Genomic DNA, 20,449 nt, shown 5'->3' with positions numbered 1-20,449 from the left:
TTGGTCATGTGTTGAGGAAGGAGGAAAGTGACTGGTTGAGAAGAGTGATGGAAATGAATGTAGAAGGAAGTAGAGGACGGGGAAGACCGAGAAAGACTTGGCTAAAGATGGCGGAAGAAGAAATGCGGGCATGCGGGTTAACAAGGGGAGATGCCGAAAATAGGGCAAAATGGAGAAGATTGTCATGGGGACCGCAAGGCTAACCCCCATTCTTGCAGGCAAAATGGCCTTAAAATGTTTGTTGTTGTTGTTGTTGTTGTTGTTGTTGTTGTTGTTGTTGTTGTAGTAGTGGATGTAAAATCCTTTCTTGACTTTTCTTCCTAACACATGCTCATTATTGTGCTTGACTTTTCTTGAGAGAACGATCATTCATTCATTTTTTTTATTCCTCCTGCCTCTTGACACCCTGTTGCTGTATGTTTAACAGATAGCAAGGCTAGTGGAGGTCTTTACAACAATGGGTAGGTGGACAAAGGACACAGACAACTTATCTAGACAGCAAAAAGGGACACAAAAACATACAGCACAATATGTATAGATTAGGCAGGTGTGGGCATGCCTACAGATGGGATCCTTAACACAGTAGAAAAGTCAGAACTAATCGAAAAGATCATAGATTGTATTGAAAGACAAAATAATATTGTGCTACTTTGCCACCTTAAAATATTGGATGGGAAGGGCAAGACTGATTTGACTCGGAGGCAGCACCACAGGTGGGTGAACATGGGAATAAAGGAGTGAAGGTGAAGAGTGAGACTAGGTTTGGGAAGGGGTAACAGTGTGGGTTGCTGAATAAATTTTTGTAGCCTTGCATGACTGGGTAAAGAAGGAGAGATGGGGGGGAGAGGGGTACCTTGGACACCATTAGTGTTATTTCCAAGCAGATAAACAAACAGGTTAAAGTCATCATCACATGTCTGCTAGCATTATATATACACCCTCAAAACAGAAAGCGTTCTGATTGCTTGATAAATGCATTCATACATCTTGCTTTACATGACGAGGATGTCTCACTTCTCCTCAACCCCCCCCCCCCCCCAAACCCCTCTAGCATCCAACAGTTATTTTTTCTGTGTTGTTAGTGACGGCCGAAATGAAAGTTGTTTTTTGGTGTCTGCAGGGCTGCTAAAGGTGTGGGAGGCAAGTTCATCTCGCTGTGTATTTGAGGAACCGATACCTGAAGGTGGGGAGGCCAAGGAGCGAGGTTTAGTGCAGGCCACTCTTGTGCCAACACAAGACCAGATACTGAGCGTCACAGCTGGCCACAACATAATCCTGCGTGACGTTCACACTCTAACCACCACTCGACAGGTGAAAATAAAATGTAAAAAAGATCCATTAAAGCTCGATTTTTTAGGTTGCATGTTGCACCAGTGGTTGCACATGCTATGTTCGATAATGTTGTTTAACTTGCATGTAGCACAGGACTCAAACACAAAAACATATTGTAATTGTTTCTGTTGAACTGACATCATGTGGAACTTCATCTTGGTTTTATTAGAAAAGCAGGTGGTGTTGTTCTGTTGGTTTTTCGTAGTTCGTGGGCTGCTGCGATGATGTGTTGGATGTGAAGTTTATTGGTCATGGGGATGACCACGTTGCTGTTGCGACAAACAGCATGGAGTTGAAGGTGTATGAGATTGCCACGGGAAACTGCCAGATCCTTCCCGGCCACTCTGGTATGTTGAGAGGTATCTGCGGTGCAGTTCAGAAGTATGGTTGTGAGTACAGCTGTGTGATTATGGCGATTCGGGATGGGGGCCTTGCAAATTACCATTGTAGAACACTGGGGGTTGAAGGATATTTGGCAGGGTTCAGTGTTGACCTTTTTTTCAGTCATCCTTTCGGACAAGCTCTCGGAAAATTTGCCTGTCTTAAATATTTCCCTTCATTGATTTGCTTGAATAAAACGATTTAATGGAGTTCCTGCTATGGGGTGGGTGTGGATTCACACTTTCAAACCTCTGATACGTACCTGGTAGTAAGTACATCTTGTTCAGCCGAAATAGCTTAAATTATCGAGATCACTCGATCAATTATCGAGATCAAGTACTCGGTTTTCACTCTGGTTTTTTTTTCTTTCTTTCTCGCCCTTTTTTTTTTTTTTTTTTCTTTGTTCGTTTGTCCGGGGGATGTCCGAAATGTTGGCACAATATTGAGCACATACTTTGGCAAAAACAGTATTTTTTATTTTTTGATTAATCAATTATTTACTTAATTATTATCAATTAAGTACTTATTTATTTCCTTTCTCATCTGGGCAATATCTCAGGCACCTTTTGAGCTCGGAAGCTGATATTTGGATGCAACAATGACCAAGTAATTTGGCTGTAAAGGGAATTTTTTATTTATTGATTAATCAATTAATCATTTATTGATTGGTCAATTAATCAATGAATTATTAAATTTTTCTGATTAATGTCTTTAATTTTCAAAAAGTTACAGCTTTGGATGAAACACTGGTGGTTGAGGTATGATATTAGCCAATTGATTAAGAAATTATTTATGATTATTATTTATTGATTTAAAATTTTATTAAATTTTATTTTTGATTTTTTAAATTTAATTGTGCAATTATTATTATTTTCTTTTTTCTTTTTTTTTCTTTGTATTGTTACAGATCGCGGTTTAAGATGTTAGTTACCGAGCGGTTTGGTATTGCCGCGACCGTTACAGGATCCCTGACTCACCCGATTCACCCAGAACTTTGGCCGTATCACACCGCAGCTGCTCAATGAGGGAAAAGGCAAAAACGACGCAATGCAAGAGGAAAAGGAATAAAACGAGAAGACGTACAGACGAGTAATGGGGTTTATTATTTACACACACAAGCAAAAAAATACAGTCCTCATCTCCGCAACACTGCACCCTCCTCCTCTTAGGCACGTCCCGGGCCTACAACTTTTACTTTTAGTGTGACACGTAGGTGTAGTTCCCTCTACTTTTAACCTGACCCTGAGTGCGACAGTTTTAAAACATAAATAAATGTGTCCCGCTGCTCCATTGCACCCTGCCTAACAGACTTACGCCCACAGTTAACCGAATTGCGGAATGGTCTTCAAACTATACACTGACGGTGGGAAGCATTATTTACAATGACGCTATTTTTATTTACAAAACTAACCCAGGACCTGTGATTGTTCTTTCTGGGGGGGAGACAGTCTGCTCTGCATCAATGCACCATTAAAGCACCCAAAAACGCACCAAAGCACCCTCAAGCACCAATCGGTGCACAGTCATCACTGTTCATGAATAAAAATAACCAACAAACCCAAACCCTGCAGGTGTCTCTTGCTCTTCGGCTCCCTCTGCTGGTGATTATTATTTTCCTGGTGTTGTCATCTTCCCTTGCTGGCGGCCTATTTGCAATAAAAGAATGCACCTAACGTGTCCGTTTTTATTTTATTTATGGCCCACAGGGGCCGACTAGTGTGGTTCACCTGTGGGGCATCGGTGCCCTGTGGCCAAGGTCCGCCAGCAAGATTTCGGGCCCTCATGGCCGGTTCCAGCAGAGGGGCCACGCCCCAACCCATGGGGTCTATAAGTGGTGCTCGGCCACAGACATGTGGTCCATAATGTGGTGCATCGATGCAGACAGCTGGTTCTGGGAATTTCGGGCGCACAATGGCCGACCCACGCACGCTCCCCTCGGCACCCCATGGCGCACAGGTCATGTGGGAGACAAAAGGGGAAAGACAAATGAGCGAGGGGTAAGGTCACAAGGGTACACATCAATAAGGCAATGCAAGGCGAAATGCGTATGGAGGGCGAAGTGAGAAAGCTCGTCCCTACCGTACGTCACCCCCCTGTCACCTACCCTACCCTTGCCCTTACCCCATATGTACAAAAATCTACACATTTACAAATTCGTCACTACTGTCACGTCTTCTCCATATTTCCCCTATACCAAATTCGTCTCCACAATCCCTCTACTTCAAAATTTGCCATCACCAAATTCATCATCAATCCTCATAAGGAGGCAGAGATGGAACATCAAAGCACAATGTCACACCCACGTCATGATGCGTCTCACAATCCAAACATTTGCACAGTAAAGATAATTAAACATGGCATGGTGCGGAGTACCTGTCACCTCAGGTGAGTGGATGCAGATGGTGCGAGGAGATCCTTCTTCCTAACTATCCTCTAAATGACTTTAACACACTTTACACTACCCGGGGTCTTTCCCTGCCAATCCATTGGCCACTTACACTATGGGTTCTAACAACCAATTCCCATTGACCAAACTGTGGTGCTTCTCAATTTGGGGTCTCACTCCCCCGATTCATCTCCCGGTGCCCTCGCACAATTTCTGGGCTGCGACGTGTAGCTCTCCCAGCAGGTCTACCCACCTGCACACCTCCACCACTGCAGTTGCCACCCGAGCTTACCTAGCTCCTCACCCTAACCTAACTAACTGGGGAAGGCCCTCTCCTGGCTCTGTCACCCCTTGGTGCCCTCTGGCACTGGGCTACCCGGGTCCGTCCTCCGGATCCTCGGGCCCCATCCACAACTACCGGCTCCCAGAGCCCACCTGCGGCCTCACCTGGCCGACATTCTCACAGTGGTGGAGTGCCCAACCAACTACACACACTAACAGGCTACACGCCCAGCCATTTCCACGACACTAATGCACCCATCCAAAGACCATTCTTTCACCTGCACCACAGATGCCAATATCCCACCACAATTTACCTATACCCTCTACCTAACACTTACACTACCCGCCCCGGGTATCCGTGATGGGGGTCCACTCTTCCCCCATTCACACCTTCGCACCATCCACTCCACTCCACAATTTCCACCATACTCACTCCACGACCATCCATTCCAATACTCCATACCATTTATTCCATACACCTGTCCTCCATTCACCTGTCGTTGCACACCTGTGCAATCATACCTGGTGCCACCTGCACCCTCCTCCTCTTCCTGGACCAGTTGGTCAACACAACACACAATCACCACTACTCCCTCATACACTGCTCCACACACCTGTTCAGTTGCACACCTGTGCAATCACACCTGTTCAATCACACCTGTTCACTCTTCAAACACACGGCATCATCTCAGCTAACTACTCCCCTCTGAAACTTGCGCTTCCCAGTCGTCCCTTTAAACTATTGCGCTCCCACGTCATTATCATCCACACTAAACTACCTGCGTCCCCACTACAGGTATCAGTCACTAACTAAACCTTAACGTTACCTAATGTCAATCTCTTCTAGATCCCTATCATTATCCAAGCCCTCCCTGGCTCGGTTGTCATAGCCACCCCATAAACTATTGCGCATTTGCCCCACGTGAGGGATGGTGGATTTGCCATCCCTCCACATCGGGGAGGTCCTACTATCAATTTTGCACACCTAAATCCAACCAATCAACAATTCTGCCAATCACTCTACCATCATCAAATTTTGCTTTTTTTTCTAATTTCGGGGCCAAAACACTATCCTCATCACCCGTCTACTTATTACATCCTCTCGGTGCGCCAATTCCCTTCTAAAGCTCGGCTTCGTACAGCCGAGCAATGAACGCGGGTCGTTTTGTGCCAGCGGCTGGATACGTCCCGCATTCGGGGCAGGGACGGGGGCTTACCCGGGCCGAGATCCCATGCACCACCTCGGCGTGGAGCCATCCAATGTCCCGATCTCGACCTGCCGGCACGTCTCAATAGAAAGTGGTCGCCATGACGACCCTTCCTATCGGGCTGCCCGCTCCGCCTAGTGGAGCCCGGACGCGGCCGTTCCAAGCGAGGCACAGCGTGGATCGCGTACGGCGGTTCTTTCGAAACCGCCGTGGTTCGGATCCCCGCTGGTCCTCGCGGCACGCGAAGCTGCCCTACGCGCACCGAGGGCCCGATTCGGCTATAAGTCGTTCTAACCTTTAACCCGGTTACCGTCGATGCCTCACCTGCATGCTTATACGCATACGCTACCCCTTTCTTGCTCATACATGCAGCCGTTTCCATGCTCCTCGTCGTACCTTTTCTTACACACCTCGGTACACTCATTCCGCTCACCGACTTGGTCACACACCTGACCACCGAACACCTTGGCACACATTCGTCGCTCGCACACCTCACCAACACACCTCTTCGCGCCCCCTCCTCGGTCACCTCCTCTGTGACAATCACAGGTGTGCTCTCACTCGCACACCCATCCACGTGCCTCACTACCAATTCCAGCGTGCATTCCCACTCACGCTCTACCATTCCAGGTGTGCATCCTTCCATTCCAGGTGTACATCCTCGCTCACCGGTCACAACCAACTCACGCTCCTTGTCACTCTCACCACTCTCACCACCACTCTTGACAACGCACTCACCCTTACTCCCGACAGCGCACTCTTTCCTCATGCACCTGTCCGTGACACACCTTTCTCACGCACACTCTTGCACACACTCTCCCGTTACACCCTCTGTAACACTCACCACAGGCGTACATTCTCCTTCACTCTTGACAGCGCACTCTTTCCCCATGCACCTGTCCGTTACACACCTTTCTCGCGCATCCTCTTGCGCACACTCTTTCGTTACTTCCTCCGTAACACTTACCACACCGCGCTTCCATGTACCCCCTCGCACACGCGCTTCGACCAACTCACTCTTGACGGCACACTCACTCCTCGGCGTGCACTTTTTCCTCACACACCCCATGGTCGGACATTCTCGCACACCTCTTTTTTCGCACACCAGACCTGTCGCACACTTCACCAACGGCCTTTCACGAACACCCGGATCCAAACCAATCCCCAAGCCGACTGAAGCTTTCCTCACATCATATACATTGCCACTCACCTCCGTACCTCGTCTCCGCACCTCCTTTGCCACCTGCAAACTCTTTATTTGGTTAGTGAGCATCACATTATGAGTTGAGCACCGACCTTGCACATATTCCATCACCTCCTCCTGGATTTCTCTTTTAGTTTCTGTCCGTCCCTTCTTAATTTCACTCACCTCTTCTTCCACTTCCTCTAATTTTTGTTTAACCTCTTTTATTTCTCGGTGCGTCTCCTCAAGTTCGTCCTCTAAGGCTACCGTGACCATCTCTATGTGCTTCCTCACCTGCCGGTCCTTCGTCTCCATTATCTCTGTCACCTCGTCCACCCTCATTGTCAGTTCCTCACGTACCATCTGACATTGCCTCTGTGTCGCTATTAATTCGTTTTTAATTTCTTTTTGTGTCGCCTTTAACCCTCCTCGTACCGCAGTGTTCTTTTGAACCTGCTCCACGAGTTCTTTTTGTCCCTCTGTCAGCTGTTCCACCTCCTCCGTCAGATCTTCTATTCCCCCTTGTATCTTAGCCGTATTATTTCTCACCTCTTTCTCCATACGCTTCTCACCTCGCTTTACCTCCTCGCGTAGCCCCGAAACCTCCTCACCCACACCTCGTCGTATCTCCTCCTTCATCTCCTCCCTCTCTTTTGTAGATGCCACCCTCATCTATCCCAATTCATCCCTCTGAGCATCCAGTTTGGTTTCTACCCCGATTTTTACCTCCTCTATCTGCTCTCCCATTTGTTTAATTTCTCTGGCGGATTGCTCCACTATCTCCCGCAATTTGTCTTCCATTCTATTTTCTAGCCCCATTAACCCATTTTTCACCCCTTCTATCCCATTGTCTAACCCCTCTAATTTCTTGTCTAATCCCTCACCGGTACCCCTCGCTTCGTCCCTCATTACCCCCAATTGCTCACTCTGAGCCCTCGCTTCGTCCCTCATTACCCCCATTTGGTTTCCCAAGTCATTCCTCAGGTCTTCACTTGTCTGGACCATGAGCGCCTTTATTTGTTCCATAAATAGGCCCCAATCCATCGGCGGCGCTGCTACGGTCACGGGCGCGGCTAAATTTGGCGCCACAATAATCATGTGCGCGAGGCCGCCATTTTGTGCGTCTGATACTCCCTCAACCGCCTCCTCATTGCTCCCCTCCATTTGATCCTGGGTTACTCCTAACCCCTCTATCTCTCCCACCGGCATCCCGTCGCCTTGACCAGCCATGGCGCGATTTCAAAATTCGAGTTTTTCTTTAAAAAAACAAATTTCGGCAGCTCGTAATTTTGACCAAATTTTTTTTTTCTATTCGTTTTAAAAATTTGGTTCGGGCCTCGAATCCCACTCCCAGACACCAATTGTTACAGATCGCGGTTTAAGATGTTAGTTACCGAGCGGTTTGGTATTGCCGCGACCGTTACAGGATCCCTGACTCACCCGATTCACCCAGAACTTTGGCCGTATCGCACCGCAGCTGCTCAATGAGGGAAAAGGCAAAAACGACGCAATGCAAGAGGAAAAGGAATAAAACGAGAAGACGTACAGACGAGTAATGGGGTTTATTATTTACACACACAAGCAAAAAAAATACAGTCCTCATCTCCGCAACAGTATACAAGATCGAGGCTCGTGAAAGAGCTAACATTAATCACACAAAAAGTCAAACCCACACATAAAACACAAAATAAGGGGAGCGGTACACAAGATGGGGAGAGAGGGGGAAGGACACAACACAACATTTGAGAGCAGGGACATCGAGAGAACTGTGGGAGTGAGAGGGCTTGGGGGGAGGTGGGAGAGGCATAAAACATATGGACACTGCAAGGACTTCCAGGAAAGAAGTTGGAATTTCAAAAAAGTGTATCTGGGGTGAATTAGCGGGGGTAGAAAAGATCACGGTTTTAGATGGGGGAAGTTAAGAGATGGTGGTGAACAGCTGTTTTAAAGACCTGGAGGGAGAAGTGGGATTTAAGGGAGTGGGGGAGTTTGTTCCAGAGGTGGGAGAAAAGGGGATTGAAAGAGTGAAGGTGAGCAGAGAGCCTAGATTTTGGCAGTTTAACCATAAGAGAGTTGCTGGCAGATCTTGTGCGACCTGTAGGAATATTTGGGGGACAGAGCACAGAGAGACCTGAGGGAAAGGCCGGAGAGGAGTTGGTAGAAGACAGAAAGACCACCAACCTGCCTGCGGTGAGTGAGTGAAAGGCCCTCGGAGTTAGCTTCATCGCAGGAGATTCCAATGATTCTGAAAGCTTTGGTTTCAACAGCGTAAAGCCGAGGTAGGTGTGAGGCAGGAGCACCGGCCCAGAGAGGAGAGCAGTATTCCATTGAGCTGTGGATGAAAGCCTTGTATGTGGTGAGGAGCTTAGGTGTGAGCGACAGAACTTCTTTGAGAGGATTGTTGAGAAAGTAGATGGGAGGGTTTTTCAGTCGGTCTTTTCGGAGAGACATAGTAAGAGTGTGAGATTTGTCAGTATTGAAAGACATGTTCCACTTGTTTGACCAGTCTGTGATTTTGTCCAGGTCTGCAGAGAGTGAGGAGGCTGCAGACTGCCGATCTCAGGGATGAGGAATGGAGCAGCAGAGAGTGGAGTCTTCAGCAAAGAGATAGAGAGGATTTTCCAGAGAGTTGGAGAGATCATTGATGAAGACCAGAAAAAGCACAGAGACCAGAACGCTGCCTTGGGGAACTCCAGCCAGAACAGGAAGGGGAGATGAGAGAAATCCATTCAGGGCCACACGTTGACTATGACCAGAGAGGAAGTCCGCAAGCCATGCGTGGAGATTTCCATGGAAACCATAGGAGGAGAGTTTGGTGAGCAGAGCTGGGTGCCAGACCGTATCGAAGGCACGTGATATGTCAAGGGAGACAGCTCTGATTTTCTGTTTGGCATTGAGGACCTCCATCCATGGTTGAGACAGCAGAGGCAACATGTCCAGGGTAGAATGACCTGGTCTGAATCCAAATTGATGATCGGAGATCAAGCCATTGGAGAAGAGGAAGGATTTGATATCCGAAGCAATGATGGATTCCATGACTTTGCTGATAATTGGGAGCAGGCTGATTGGTCTGTAGTTGCAAGGATATGTTTTTGCACATTTTTTGTGTAAAGCGGTAATGTTTGCTGATTTCCAAGATGCTGGCAGATGACCTTGAGCAAAAGAGAGGGTGAAAAGAACAGAGAGAAGGTGAGATAGAGCAGCAGAGCAGGATTTTAGGACCCGTGGGCTGATACCGTCTGGTCCAGTTGCAGAATCAGAGTCGAGGTTTGACAAAAACTTCTCCACCTTGTCAGGAGAGAAGGACACAGAGTCCAGGAGCAGTTGGGTTCGACTGGGTAAAGTGGGAACAGAGAGAGATGGGTTCGGGACACAAGATTTTGAGGCAAACACAGAGTTGAGGCATTCGGCTTTGTCACGTGCGGTGTCAACTGTGTAGCCATTTGAGGTAAGGGCGGGGATGTTGGGGGAACAAACACTAGAAACGGATTTGACCAGATGCCACCAGGATTTGGAGGAAGGAGACAGGTTTGAGAGTTCATTCTTGAGTGTGGAGAGATGGTGCTTCTTGGCACTCCTGAGGGTAGACACACACTTGTTCCGAGCTTGGTGGAAGGAACTGAGATTGCCTTCAGTTTGATTTGCCTTCCAAGAGGCAAAGGCCAGTTATTTCAGGGCAACTGCCTCACCACAAGATTCGGTGTACCATGGATGGGAGGAAGGGTAAAACAACTGAAGACGAGATGTGATAAATCTGTGCAGGAGAGAGCAGTTTGCTTTGGAAGAATTCCCAGGAAGAATTGATGTCAGGGGCAGTAGAGATGGGAGACCAGTCAAGATAATTGATGGCTGCTTGAAGACCATGCCAGTCAGCCTGAGTGAAATTCCAGACTCATCGGCGCTGAGGAGGCTCTCTGAGAATGGCCAGAGAGATGTCCACTTTAACAAGCACATGATCAGAAGAACCGATTGGAGCAGAAGAGCAGCAGACATTTGCAGGGAAGTTTGTCATAACCAAGTCTAGAAGAGAAGATACTCCATTGACTGAGATCCGGGTCGGGAAATTGACAGATTGTGTCAGTCCCAATGAGTCGCAGAAGTCCTCGCTGAGGTGCCATGGCTGGTGAGAGAGGATCCCACACCCAGCCAGCTGGCATGATGACAGTTGAAGTTGCCACATATGAGGAAGAGAGAGTTTGGATGAGTTGATAGAAGTTGGTCCATGTTGTCAGATAGCGAAATGTAAATGGAGTCATCACTGTTTGGAGGACGGTACAGAACACATATGAACAAAAGGTGGGAGCGGAGAGGAAGCCGTAGCCAGAGGTACTCCTGGAGGTGGGGTGGAGAGAGGGCAGTGCAACGAGAGTGAGGAAGAGAATTTTGATAAAGATAGCAACCCCACCACCAGGACGAGGCTCAGGTCTATCATACCGGAGGAGGGAGTAACCAGGAAGAAATATTATAGGAATCAGAGACATGTTGAAGGAGGAAAGTTTCTCTTAAGCAGATTACGTCTGGTTTGTCAGAAGCAACCTGTATGGAGAGATCAATCAGGTTTGAGCGAAGGCCCCGGATGTTTGAGGTCCATACCGTTAATGAGGAGAGAGGGGGAGCATCGGGTGCAGAACAGGGGAGGGGAGGTGTAGGGTCAGATGAAGGATGAGAGGGGGACGTAGGGAGAGCAGTTGATCGTGTGTCAAAGATTACAGAAGAGCAACCAGAAAGGGAAGGATGAGGAGGACGAAAGGTTTGATGGTGATGGTATGAGGCACAGTGAGGGGTTGTTTGAGGGGGGTGGCAGAGAAAGGAGGTTGGAGGAGGTGGAGGTATGAAATAAAAGGGAGACAAAGTGGGGAGGAGGCAGCTTTGAGGAGGAGGGGGGGAGGGGGGAGAATTGGAGAGGGATGGTCGGGGGTGAGAGTTTTGAAGGGGAGGGGCAAAGAGGGAGTTTAGGAGGGGAGGGGCAAGGGGGGAGTTTCGGAGGGGAGGGGCAAGGGGGGAGTTTTGAAAGTGGATGATTAATGAAAGACGAACATTTATAACAAATTGGGTTTATTGTGATTTTCAAGTTAGAGATCCGTTTAAGAACAATGGAGGAGAACTTCGTGCACTTCCCTCCCAATCATTTCCTCCCAAATGATCAATCAATTATTGTACACCTCTCCCTCCCAATACCATCTCTATGTGCTGCATGGCCAAAGGCTCCACGGCATTGTCGCGCACTGGAGGTTGTTATTTATTTATTTGGTATGGGGGTGGTGTGCTTTGAATGTATCTGTACTTGTTTAGCTCGTGTTTTATTTTGCATCGCTGATTATCTTCTATTCTTCTTTTTATCCATGAGCCAATCCCAAAAGAAAGCAATTTTTTTTTTGTTTTATCTAGCCTTAACCCTGCTTTGACAATTGGCCCAGATGCCATCAGTGCCCATGGTATCACTCCTGCTCTCCTGCTCTTGCTTCTCTCACTATTCAACTTATCCTTCTCCCGAGGCCTAGAAATCGGCAAACATCACTCCTGTCCACAGATCCGCAGATGTGAAAACAGATCCTTTTAACTACAGACCAGTGAGCTTGCTTCCAAATTCAATCAAAGCCATGGAATCCCTCATTGCTGCTGATGTCACGTCTTTCCTTTTTACAAACAGCCTGATCATTCACCATGAATTTTAATTACGTCTCGGTCATTCAACTCCAGACAGGCTTCTGCTCTTCTCTTGGCAATTTATTGTAGGCCCTACATCTCAAAGAAGAGGTCTGCATTATCTCCTTGGGACATTTGACAGTCTGGCACCCTGCTTGCATTGCCCAGCTATAGGGTTTCCTCCATTGCTTCCAACAGGTGGTGCACCGCCATCTCATGTCATCCCCCATATCTACCCACAAACTTTATTATCTCATGTTAACCCTTTCAAACCAAGTCCATTAACCCTTAATTGCAGATTACTATGTTTCCTCCCTTCCTCTTTCTCTCCTCTCTTCCTATTCGGTCATTCCCTAGATTATCATATCCAAATGTTTTCCCATTATCAGTTCATAGCCTCCATCACCCAACTCTTCCATGAGCCTCAATCTTGTAAATAATAAAAATTAGATCAGTTATTTTGCTGAGCCTCGAACATATGCCAAGGCATGCAAAACAAACTCTTCAAGCTAATCCCTATAGGAATCTGTTCTTGCAATTCCAGAAGTCCATCCTCACCATTACTTTTTGTATTCAGGAGCTTCCTGTGCCATTGTTTCATCCTTAGAATCTCACAACATAATACATGGCTGCTGAACTCTCAGCATTAACAATATACTTCATTCATACTGTAAAAGTGTTCTCGTTATTCTTACCGTGTGTTCTTTTTCCATATTCTTATGTCATCCTGATGTTCCTGAAAATCAACAAAGTTGAGGGTTGCTGCCACGACAATAGCTTTGGCATCTTTGACAATAGCATTTTGGCATCATATATTCATTCATTCATTCATTCATCTCCGCGTTTCAAATCGAGTATCTTCTTCTGTTTTGTTGTTGTATGATTGATTTATCTCACTTTTATCTTCGCTCACTTTGTACTTTCTTGTAGAGAATCCAGTTGCTATTTCATTTTTTTTGTGAAATGTAGTCATTCAATGTCCAATCTTGTGTTGACGTTTGGAACCGGTCATGTACCGTATGTTTTGACTAATAATGTAAAGCTGAGTATGACAATTTGCATGCAAATGAACTCTGAGGTATTTTTTATGTTGAAGGCTCCAGGAATGGACTATACAGCGCTCAGAGGCCAGACCTTAAATAAAAGAGCAGAAAAGTGTGTGATGTTTGTTTGTGAGAGAGAGGTTGAAGCTAGCCCGGTAGCTATAGTTTGAGTGAGACAGAAAGTAAGACCAGAAATCCTGACACGGAGAGTGTAAAATGGTTCTGGGTACTACTTTAACACTCCTAAGTCAGAACGCTAGTAGACAGGTCCATGCCAGGCAGAAATGGCGCCGTTTTCCAGTCAAGGTTTTCTCAGTGGATTTATATACTTTTGATCATACTCTGTCGAATAAGCTTGTGGGCCACCCTGAAATTTGCCTCAAATCCAAGATGGCGGCCAAAAATCCAAAATGGCCACCAGAATAGCTAAAATAGTATTTCTGAGAGTTGCTTTTACCCATAGATGATTTTTTTTCAACTGATTGTGGCCTATTATGATAAAGAAAGATAACTCAGTCATAACTCAGCCATAAAAATTAACAATCGGTACTTTATTAACAAAATGGCCGCCGGGCAACTTCCGTATTACGGAAACTGCTATAACTTCAGTTCCGAGTGTGATATGATTATAATTTTGGTGTCCAGTCATATGTTTTTGGGGTCAAGGAATCCATATTTGTACTTTTTATTTCAGTGAAATCATTGGTTCATAAAGAAATCTAAGATGGCTGCCAATACTGGCCACCGATGTGGCAGATTCAGTCATGTCTTGTGCTCCATAATATATATTACAATACATTTTGATTCAATTTCTTGGTTTCCAAAGTCTGGTTATCCATTTAGTTGGTTTATCATGACACTAGCTCAATAGATCATCCCCTAAATCATGGATGAACAATAAATCCAAGATGGCTGCCGCTGAACGGCTCCTAGTCAGTTTTGCTTCGTCTACCAAACTACACAGGTTTATAAAATGTATCTGAATTCCCATTCAATATGATCCCCGGCTTTGGTTATGCTTTGGGAAAAATATGTTGTTCAAAAGGCACATAATCCTCAGTTACTAAGATCAAGATCAAGATCACTCTCTTCACTCTGAAAGTCTGAATAAAGTCCACAGGTATCCGAAGAAAGTTGTTCCATGGTGCTCTCCGAATTTTCCCCATCTCCTTGGTACTCTTCATCAACTTCAGATTCTTCTGCTCTTTCTTCTGCCCCACCGATACCTATAAAAAATGTGAATGGATATAGTCGGGATTCAAAACAGTAAATCATATAAAAATAACAAAATTACGATTGCATTTTGGACTTATCTACCTTGCTTTTCTCTTTCTCTACAGTGAACTTCACTGTCTTGTACATGTTTTCTGCTTGTATTCCTGTGTCTCTTCTTCCTTGAAGGCTGGCTTCTCTCTTCTACTGCATCTTCTAAATCTGCATCATACTCCGCGAGACCTGTAAGTGGAAGGTTACACATATTTAATCTGGATGAATGCACTGCCAGTGGGAATACATTGGAGGAACTTTATGACAGGAACGAAAAGCAATGATCAAAGTAATGATATATTTTTAGTATACTTACTTTGAATTTGTCTTTTCTTGCTCTTTTTCTTGGAGAGGCTTGGAGGGAGTTGCGGGCAGGTAAACCATATTGGCCTGATACCATCATCTGTATTTTCCCATCCTCTGTCAGTGATAGAAGGATACTCAATGTTTTGCTTGAGACACTGGTACCACACCCATGCCTGAAGGTCACTCCTCTTGAGGTGTTCATTGGTGCTACTCTCGTCTGGAAGGATGCTGGAACTAGATTTCACCTTTTGAGTGTTGTACGTTCGGATCCTTGTTTCAACAAAGCTTTCTTGTTCACTTCCAGAATACATGCAGGTTCTGAAGAAGCATTTAGCACTGGTAGCATCTTGAAAAGATTGATTTGATCTGCCCAGCTGAGAGAGTAGATGGGATTTCTCTTGTTTCAACATCTTCTTCAATGGCTTGATTTTGCCGATGCGAAATGGGAATGATGTCGTGTCACATCCAGTAATGCTATGATATGCTGGGAGAGTTTGACACACTTCATCTCCAAAATGAGTCGTTAGTTTCTTGACACTGACGTACCGATGGTCAATCTTCATGAACCAGTCTTGTGGTGGTTTGCAGACAGAATAGGCATAGCTCAAGAGGATCAGTACATCTGTATCTGAAGCCTTAATCACAACCGGACCTTCGCACTTGCTTGCATGAAGAACAAGCCTGGTGTCAGCCTCATGATGGTTGCAGGATTCAAGTTGTTCAAACTTAGTTTGCGTGATCAACCATGTATTCTGTTCCTCTGTCACGGTGAGTGGAATTCTGAGTTTCGATCTGACTGAATCACTTTTGAAGTAAGTGACCATAAATTTAATCAGCTCAGTCTTGTTTTCAGCATTATGCAGAAATGCGTCCCAATCTTTGCCTCTGGGCATACTCTGCTCGGGGCTTGTGATGTGGGTTCTTCTACCAGAGATCCCTCGGCGTCGTTGGGTTAACTCCTTTGTAGTGGACGTACAGTAGGAATCAAATATGATCCCAAGCTGTTTTGGGTTTGACTGGCTTGGTGGCATGCAGAATTTCAATAGGGCATCAGTGTATTCTCCCCAAGTCTGTTGAGCCGGGATTGACTTTACAGCTGCCATTCCGTCAATCAGCCAGTTGCTTCTATTTGGCGGTTCCTCTGTAGTTGATGAAGATTCCTCAATAAGGTAGTTCCTCAGCGCTGCTTTAGAACCTTGTCGAATGTCTCGTTCTGGTGTGGCAAGGGCAAGTGGAATAGTTGTCAGGGGGTGTGAATGTGCCTCTTCAGGGGTAGTTGCCTTTCCTACCAACACACCAAATGCTTGTCGATCCTCCTTGAGAACGTTCACTGCCTTTGGATTTTTCTTGACCTTCTCCATGCCCGTTTTGATCTTGAGATTCACAATCCTGTCAAAAATGTTCATTCTGCCTTCTCCAGTAGCCTTGAGTCTAAGGTTAACAAAGTCTTGGAATTGTTTCTCTCCTGCTTCGGTTGATGACAACAATCCACTGACAATACCTTGGTTAATTTCCACTCCAGTTTTCATGTGACGCGCAGAACCAATCAGAAAAGGGTCAAAGTACTTATCCAATTGGATGACTAGGTTGCGAACCATGTTGTCATGCTGCCTCCGTGCCCCTATTGTTGTTTCCTTGTGAGTTGAAGAGGTCAGGATATGCAACCTTTCCTTCAATCTTCCTCTGAGCTTTGCCATTAAGTGACTCGTTTTTATGAACGCATCTGTTGTCTGCTTGCTGGTACTGTAACCGCCTTGCATTGGACCACCCCGGACTTTAACCTCTCTGTTGATTGTGGTCTCAGTGATCAAGTCCCCATGGATCGTAGAAAAGGGCTCGCCAGTCATCGACCCTCCGAATCCATTTTGCAACAGATCATCCCAGGCATCTTTGTGATTCACCTTCAGATTTTGGAGATTGACGTGTTGGAATGTCAGGTACCTAGCATAGTTGATGTGCCCGAAAGCAAAGCACTTTGGAAGAAGCGTTCTCTCTGCTGCCAGGTGTGTTTCAATGCTCTTCTCCCTTACAGCTGCTATGAGGCACAACATTGCTGATACGTCCTTAAGATATTCTGCTATCATTTTGGCCTGAGTTCCTGCTGATTGCATCAGTGAGGTACAGATGTCCTTGAAAATAGGTAACTGCAGAACTGATTCAAGACTTGTCTTATTTGGATTGAACCTGAGGTTGGCGACCACTTCTCTCGTATACTCGTCCAATATGGAAGCAACATCTTGTGATTTCATCCTGTGCCTCAGTAGGGCCTCAAATGACTGTTTGTGTAGACGAATGCTTCTTGCGTAGTGACGTCCTTCAAATGCTTGAGCAACAGAACCATCGGCAATAGCTCCGGCATCTACCCACCAGTCCTTCAAACCAAGACATCCATACTTCTTGAAGAGAATCTTGAGGTTCACCAGAATGGTATGGAATCCTCCCATGAGTGGTATTATTTTGTCATACCTCTCCTGATGCTGATATAGCCATGAAATGATCAACATTTTGCTGTTGATTGCCTCATCTGCATGTGCAAAAATATAGTCCAGTTCAAGATCTTCAGCAATCTGTACTATCATGTCCATGTACCATTTAATCACATTGTCTCCCGGGGGCAATGGAACGACAGGAAGATACTCCAACTTGCACTTTGTAGTGGAGCAATCAGTCACAGTTTTCATGAATGAAGTCCAAGAACCTACAGGTCCCAGCACGTCTTTATCAATCTCAGGAAAGTATTCTTCTAGGCAGTCGTCACCAACAGTACCAACGAGAACCCAAGCAATATTCCGTTCCAGAGCATCGTGTAACACTTGTGAATCTCTGTAGTCATCATTGAAGTCGGGAAAGGATGGAGGGGGTGCTCTTTTCTTAGGGATTTTGGATGCTCCATAGTCAGGCTCCTCTTGCTCAATGATATTGGACTGTTTAAGTTTTGAAGTGTTGCCAGCGGCGGTATCATCAGCATGTACAGCCTGGAATATTGTACCAGTTGTGTGATGAGTAGTTTGGGCTCCCGTCAGCGTCTGCTGTTTACCATCTGAGTTATCAAATGTTATATGTACACTTCGACCCTTGACGAAACCTGGAGGTAGCATCTTCTTGTGCTCCATGCTGATGGACTTTGCCCAATTATTGTTCAAGTCACGGACATCTGTGTATGGTATTCCAACGCCACATCGATTCAAGAGAGTAGTTGCCTCTTTGCTACCAGTGATTCTATGTATGGTCAAACTCAAAGCAGTTCCTAATGGTGATCGCTCACCTTTGACCATTTTTTCCCAGCTCTGAGTTATAGCTGAAATTTTCTCCGCTTCAGCGTTGCTTGTAGCCGTAGCATACCCAAATGCGTTTGTAGATCTCCTGGGATTGATTGACCAAGAAATGGCATTGAAGATACAGTGAAGAGGTCTGTGACTATCGAGTAGATCAAACAGCTCATCTGGTTCAAGAGGCCATTTGATATCATACCTCTGTGAAAGTTTACGACGAATCAGCTTTGAAAATGCTATTGTCAAATCAGATTCACGTAGACCATTTCCTTCAATTGTAGCCGCAGAATACGATATCGGATTGACCGCAGTGGAATGGACAACTAGCCGGTTCCCAAACAAGTGGAAGTCGATGGCGTCACCAAATTTCTCAGTCAGTCGTTTTTTCAACATGCAGGTTTTTGAAATCGGAGGGTCCTCAAGTTCATTGTCTTCACTGATCTCCTTTATGTCCTCAATCAATTCTCTCAGGAAATACGCCTTTTGATCCTTGACTACCATGCGGTGAAACAGTTTGAAAAAGCTGTCCATAACCTCGGTAGCTAATCTATCCTTCTCTGCTGCATCCGCTGACAGCAACTTTCTATCATATGCATAGGTAAAATTGTCATAACAACTTTTATGATAGTACACATCAACTGCAAACATGTCATATGATGCTCCACTCAGAATAACATCGAGTCGCTTCGCTGCATCATGGAACTTATCTCCTTCATCTTTGATTTTCATGTCCTTTGAACGTTCTACTTTACTGACAGCATTCTTCTCGGAGCATCTACCAAGACCACCACTATTGTACGGTTTACTGTCATCTTTCGTATCCACGTTGCACACGAAACAGATTTGCTTTTTCTCAAGTGACCCCCTGCGTATCCTATACGCGGGAGCAGCAACTGGTTCATTCGACTCATGAATATTCTCTGAACTGGAAACGGGAAGTTTGCGAGATTGGGCTTCCTTTCGGGCAATTCTGTTCCGAAATGTGATTCTACAGTTCTCATGAATCTTGACATCATGGCCTGCACTAGATAGTCTCACAGCGGCTGATTGAAATTCAGCATATGGTGCCTGAGTACACAGACTCTTGTCAACTTTAACCCATCTTCCCGCTAATTCTTGAATAGACTGCAATCCCTCCTCAGTCATATTATAAGCTGACTCAACGTCCTTAATAGTTTCATTACAGAGGCAGCACAACGGTTTGTCGCCCCTTGCTAAACTCAAAATCGGCGTGGATGCCATTGTGCAACCCTTTTCTCCTGTGCCAAAAAAGTTTTGTCTTTATGTAGTAATTTTATGAGGATTCACTGTATCTGCTAAGCCAGGATTCATGGAATCATTTCTTTGCGTCCGCATTCATGGAATCATTTCTTTGCATCCGGATTCAAGGAATCTGAAATGGAAACCAAGAAATTGAATCAAAATGTATTGTAATATATATTTCACTGAAATAAAAAGTACAAATATGGATTCCTTGACCCCAAAAACATATGACTGGACACCAAAATTATAATCATATCACACTCGGAACTGAAGTTATAGCAGTTTCCGTAATACGGAAGTTGCCCGGCGGCCATTTTGTTAATAAAGTACCGATTGTTAATTTTTATGGCTGAGTTATGACTGAGTTATCTTTCTTTATCATAATAGGCCACAATCAGTTGAAAAAAAATCATCTATGGGTAAAAGCAACTCTCAGAAATACTATTTTAGCTATTCTGGTGGCCATTTTGGATTTTTGGCCGCCATCTTGGATTTGAGGCAAATTTCAGGGTGGCCCACAAGCTTATTCGACAGAGTATGATCAAAAGTATATAAATCCACTGAGAAAACCTTGACTGGAAAACGGCGCCATTTCTGCCTGGCATGGACCTGTCTATAGTACTACCCTGGGCGGTTGCTGTCTGCAACCTACTACCTAAAAAACCGGTTCAACCACATGGGTGTTTTTTTGGAGACACCATCTCCGTACTGAATGGCCCTTGGCTCCCTAAAGGAGCTCATCTGCCCTTTAACATGTATTGTTTTTAGTCTCGCGGGGTGTCACAGTCACACTCCCCACTGGCAAGCCAGTGAGGGGTGTTGGTTTAGTCGCCGACTTCCCAACCATGCGGCAGGTAGCACTGGGTTACATGTTACCAGTG

At 45.6% G+C, this 20,449-nt stretch overlaps 2 protein-coding genes across 3 annotated transcripts in view; one reads left to right on the top strand and one right to left on the bottom strand.

Annotated features, from left to right (window-relative positions):
• The window catches only part of TBL3 (transducin beta like 3), a 106,872-nt gene that overhangs the window by 35,348 nt on the left and 51,075 nt on the right, over positions 1-20,449 (top strand). For both annotated transcript variants that reach the window (XM_068110512.2, XM_078774250.1), the window contains exons 10-11: positions 1,121-1,311; positions 1,538-1,679. In XM_068110512.2, coding sequence (XP_067966613.2) covers positions 1,121-1,311; positions 1,538-1,679 — 333 coding nt within the window. The remainder of the gene's footprint in view (positions 1-1,120; positions 1,312-1,537; positions 1,680-20,449) is intronic.
• Positions 14,131-19,451, bottom strand: LOC137438802 (uncharacterized). The gene is made up of 3 exons (XM_068134171.2): positions 15,044-19,451; positions 14,779-14,916; positions 14,131-14,687 (listed from the first exon to the last, which is right to left on the bottom strand). Exons 1-3 carry the CDS (start codon positions 19,449-19,451, stop codon positions 14,518-14,520), a joined length of 4,716 nt encoding a protein of 1,571 aa, XP_067990272.2. The 3' UTR covers positions 14,131-14,517.

This window comes from Myxine glutinosa, chromosome 3 (genome assembly GCF_964187855.1).
Source record: "Myxine glutinosa chromosome 3, kmMyxGlut1.1, whole genome shotgun sequence".
Lineage (NCBI taxonomy): Eukaryota > Metazoa > Chordata > Myxini > Myxiniformes > Myxinidae > Myxine > Myxine glutinosa.
This window is presented reverse-complemented; position numbering and strand designations above follow the sequence as displayed.

Coding starts and splice junctions, on each gene's coding strand:
- LOC137438802 (XM_068134171.2), bottom strand. CDS start 19,451: ATGACTGAGGAGGGATTGCAGTCTATTCAAGAATTAGCGGGAAGATGG. Junction 14,917..15,043: donor CAAGAAAAGACAAATTCAAA/GTAAGTATACTA, acceptor TTCCACTTACAG/GTCTCGCGGAGTATGATGCA. Junction 14,688..14,778: donor TAGAGAAAGAGAAAAGCAAG/GTAGATAAGTCC, acceptor CATTTTTTATAG/GTATCGGTGGGGCAGAAGAA.